Genomic DNA, 2,713 nt, shown 5'->3' with positions numbered 1-2,713 from the left:
TTTTATGGACACGTAACATAATTAATTTAAATATTTAATTTACACTAATAGAGGAAAAAAATAAAAAAAAATAAATTTGTTGTTATTACTAAGATAAATAGTAGTATAACGAAATAAGAGAAGGGTAACAGAAAAGCAGATTAGGGAGGGTGAAAAGAGTCATTTAGAGAGAGAAAATAGTGGTCAAAGAAGGTTTTAAAGAAAGAAATTTGACTGAGGATAGATTACATAGCTGTGTGCCTGTGCGGCAAATAACACGCAAAAAATGAAACGGGCCCCACACTGCTTCTCTGTTTCTGAACCCTATAAATACACATTCCTCTCTCTTCTTTTCCTCTCTTCTATGTAACCAATCAGAGAGAAAGAGAGACCAATTCCAACGTTTCAAATCGAATTGAATTGAATAGAATAGAATAGAATAGAATAGAATAGAACATGTCTTGCTCCGTCGCAGTTTCCAATTCTCCAGTGTTCTCTCCTCCGTCATCGCTATTCTACTCCAAGCCTTCAATCATTACTTCAATTTCTGCTGCTGCGGCTTCTTCTACGGCGTCGTCTTGCTCTTCTCCCGCTTCTTCTTCTTCTCCTTCTCCTTCTTCTCCTTCTTCGTCGCCGTTGCGTCTTCGTCTTCCCAAGCCGCCTATTCCCGCTTCGCTTTCCGGTGTTGTTGCCGTTTCAGCTTCCGCTACGTCACCAAACGGCACCGTTTTGAAGAGGAAGAGGCCTGCTAGGCTTGATATACCTGTTAGCTCCTTGGCCTTTGGGATTCCGCCCACACCCTCTGCTGCGCCGCCGCGTGATGTTGTGGAGGAGGAGCGTGATGCCTTCTCTGTTTATTGCAAGAGAGGGAGGAGGGAGTACATGGAAGATCGCTACTCCGCTGCTGATAACCTACGCGGACAACAAAAACTGGTAACAAAATTTTACTTTTTCTTTTTAATTCAGATTTAGGGTTTTTATTTGTTATTAATAGGATTCATGTAACCCTAGGTGGAATGGATTTGGAGAAAATCTAATTAGCAAAATTTGTTTGGAAATGATGAATGCAGGCATTTTTTGGAATTTTCGATGGGCACGGTGGTGCAAAGGCTGCCGAATTTGTGGCAAATAACTTAGAAAAGAATGTGTTAGATGAAGTGATTCTTAGCGAAGAAGAAGATAGCATTGAGGAGGCTGTGAAGCGCGGTTATCTCAAGACTGATTCTGCTTTCTTGAAAAGCGATCTCCATGGCGGATCTTGCTGTGTCACCGCTTTGATTCGCAATGGTAACCTTGCTGTGTCCAATGCCGGCGATTGCCGCGCTGTTATAAGCAGAGGAGGGGTTGCTGAGGCCCTCACTTCTGATCACCGCCCTTCCCGGGAAGATGAAAGGGAAAGAATTGAGACTCAGGTAAGAAGCATTCCATGAATCATCATGATTTCCGTATTGGCTATCTTCATTCTTATGTATTGAGTAAATTTGAATTTGTTTTGCAGGGTGGCTATGTTGATCTGTGCCGCGGTGTATGGAGGATCCAAGGATCCCTTGCTGTGTCGAGGGGAATCGGCGATAGGCACCTAAAACAATGGGTGATCGCCGAACCCGAGACCAAAGTTATCAGGATCGAACCTGAACATGACTTGTTAATCTTAGCTTCAGATGGATTATGGGATAAGGTAAATTAGCATTAAAATCAAATCCATTGCAATGTTCATAGTTTCATAGTATTGGATCGATCACTAATAAGTTGTTGATTGCAACTCTTGTCTCAGGTTAGTAACCAAGAAGCAGTAGACATTGCTCGACCTCTTTGCGTAGGTAGCAGCAAGCCGCAGCCATTGCTGGCATGTAAAAAGCTTGTAGATTTGTCCGTTTCGCGCGGTTCCATGGATGATACAAGTGTTATGCTTATCATGCTTGGCCGCTACATTTGAACTTTGAAGAAGAAGAAGAGAGAAGAATGGGGATACCCTGATGAATAGAAGAGTAGCTTTGATTCTTTTCTGTATATACCTGATGATGACAGACATTTACTACAAAATTTTTCGCACCCTTAGACAGGCAGAGAAATTAACAAAATGACATTAGCATTTTTTATTTTTTATTTTTTCACCCTAGAATGATATTTTGATGTAATAAGCATTCTTTATACTTCATTTAATGCCAATTCAATTCATTTTTCCAAGTTGGAACTTGGAAGTGATCAAATTTGTGGCACAGCCGTCCGTCCAATTTGGATTACACATTACTACTACTATTCATTGAATCTCTTGCATATTTGGCCAAGTTCATATGCTAATAAATTTAAATTAGATTTAGTCGTTGCCCAGTTAGATTTGAGACTTAATCCTGTTACCAATTTCAATTTTCAAGGGATGAATCCTTCCTTTCATAATTTGCTCTTTAGCCGTTACTTCAATCTTCAACGGTTCGCAATTCAGATTCATCCTTGCTGATATGATTCTAACGTTATAATAATTGACTTGTGCTTTGTGCAAATAAGCACGTCAAATATAAGCCGTTGTTGGTTTTCCGTAGAAATTATTATAATACCGTTGTAAGATGAAATAACGTTGTTTAATCAACCTCTAATTATTGTAAGATGAAAGAAATATAAACACGTCGAGTATATCTTTTTGCTACTTTAATTATTGATTAAACCACTTATTTAGCTTCTAAAAATTGTTGGTTTATGGGAGATTTAAAATCGGAAATATTTGATAAAAAAAAAT

The 2,713-nt window shown here is 39.1% G+C and overlaps 1 protein-coding gene across 1 annotated transcript; it reads left to right on the top strand.

Annotated features, from left to right (window-relative positions):
* Window positions 1-338: 338 nt before the first annotated feature.
* LOC130941962 (probable protein phosphatase 2C 25) lies at window positions 339-2,328 on the top strand. Its single transcript, XM_057870618.1, has 4 exons — window positions 339-912; window positions 1,050-1,391; window positions 1,478-1,657; window positions 1,754-2,328. The coding sequence occupies exons 1-4, from the start codon at window positions 436-438 to the stop codon at window positions 1,913-1,915; spliced, it is 1,161 nt and encodes a 386-aa protein (XP_057726601.1). The 5' UTR covers window positions 339-435; the 3' UTR covers window positions 1,916-2,328.
* The last annotated feature ends 385 nt before the right edge of the window (window positions 2,329-2,713 follow it).

This window comes from Arachis stenosperma, chromosome 7, assembly GCF_014773155.1.
Source record: "Arachis stenosperma cultivar V10309 chromosome 7, arast.V10309.gnm1.PFL2, whole genome shotgun sequence".
NCBI lineage: Eukaryota > Viridiplantae > Streptophyta > Magnoliopsida > Fabales > Fabaceae > Arachis > Arachis stenosperma.
This window is presented reverse-complemented; position numbering and strand designations above follow the sequence as displayed.

Excerpts from the sequence above, each read along its gene's own strand:
- LOC130941962 (XM_057870618.1), top strand. The coding sequence starts at position 436 with ATGTCTTGCTCCGTCGCAGTTTCCAATTCTCCAGTGTTCTCTCCTCCG. Across the intron at positions 1,392-1,477 it reads GGGAAAGAATTGAGACTCAG|GGTGGCTATGTTGATCTGTG; the intron begins GTAAGAAGCATT and ends TTTGTTTTGCAG. Across the intron at positions 1,658-1,753 it reads CAGATGGATTATGGGATAAG|GTTAGTAACCAAGAAGCAGT; the intron begins GTAAATTAGCAT and ends CTCTTGTCTCAG.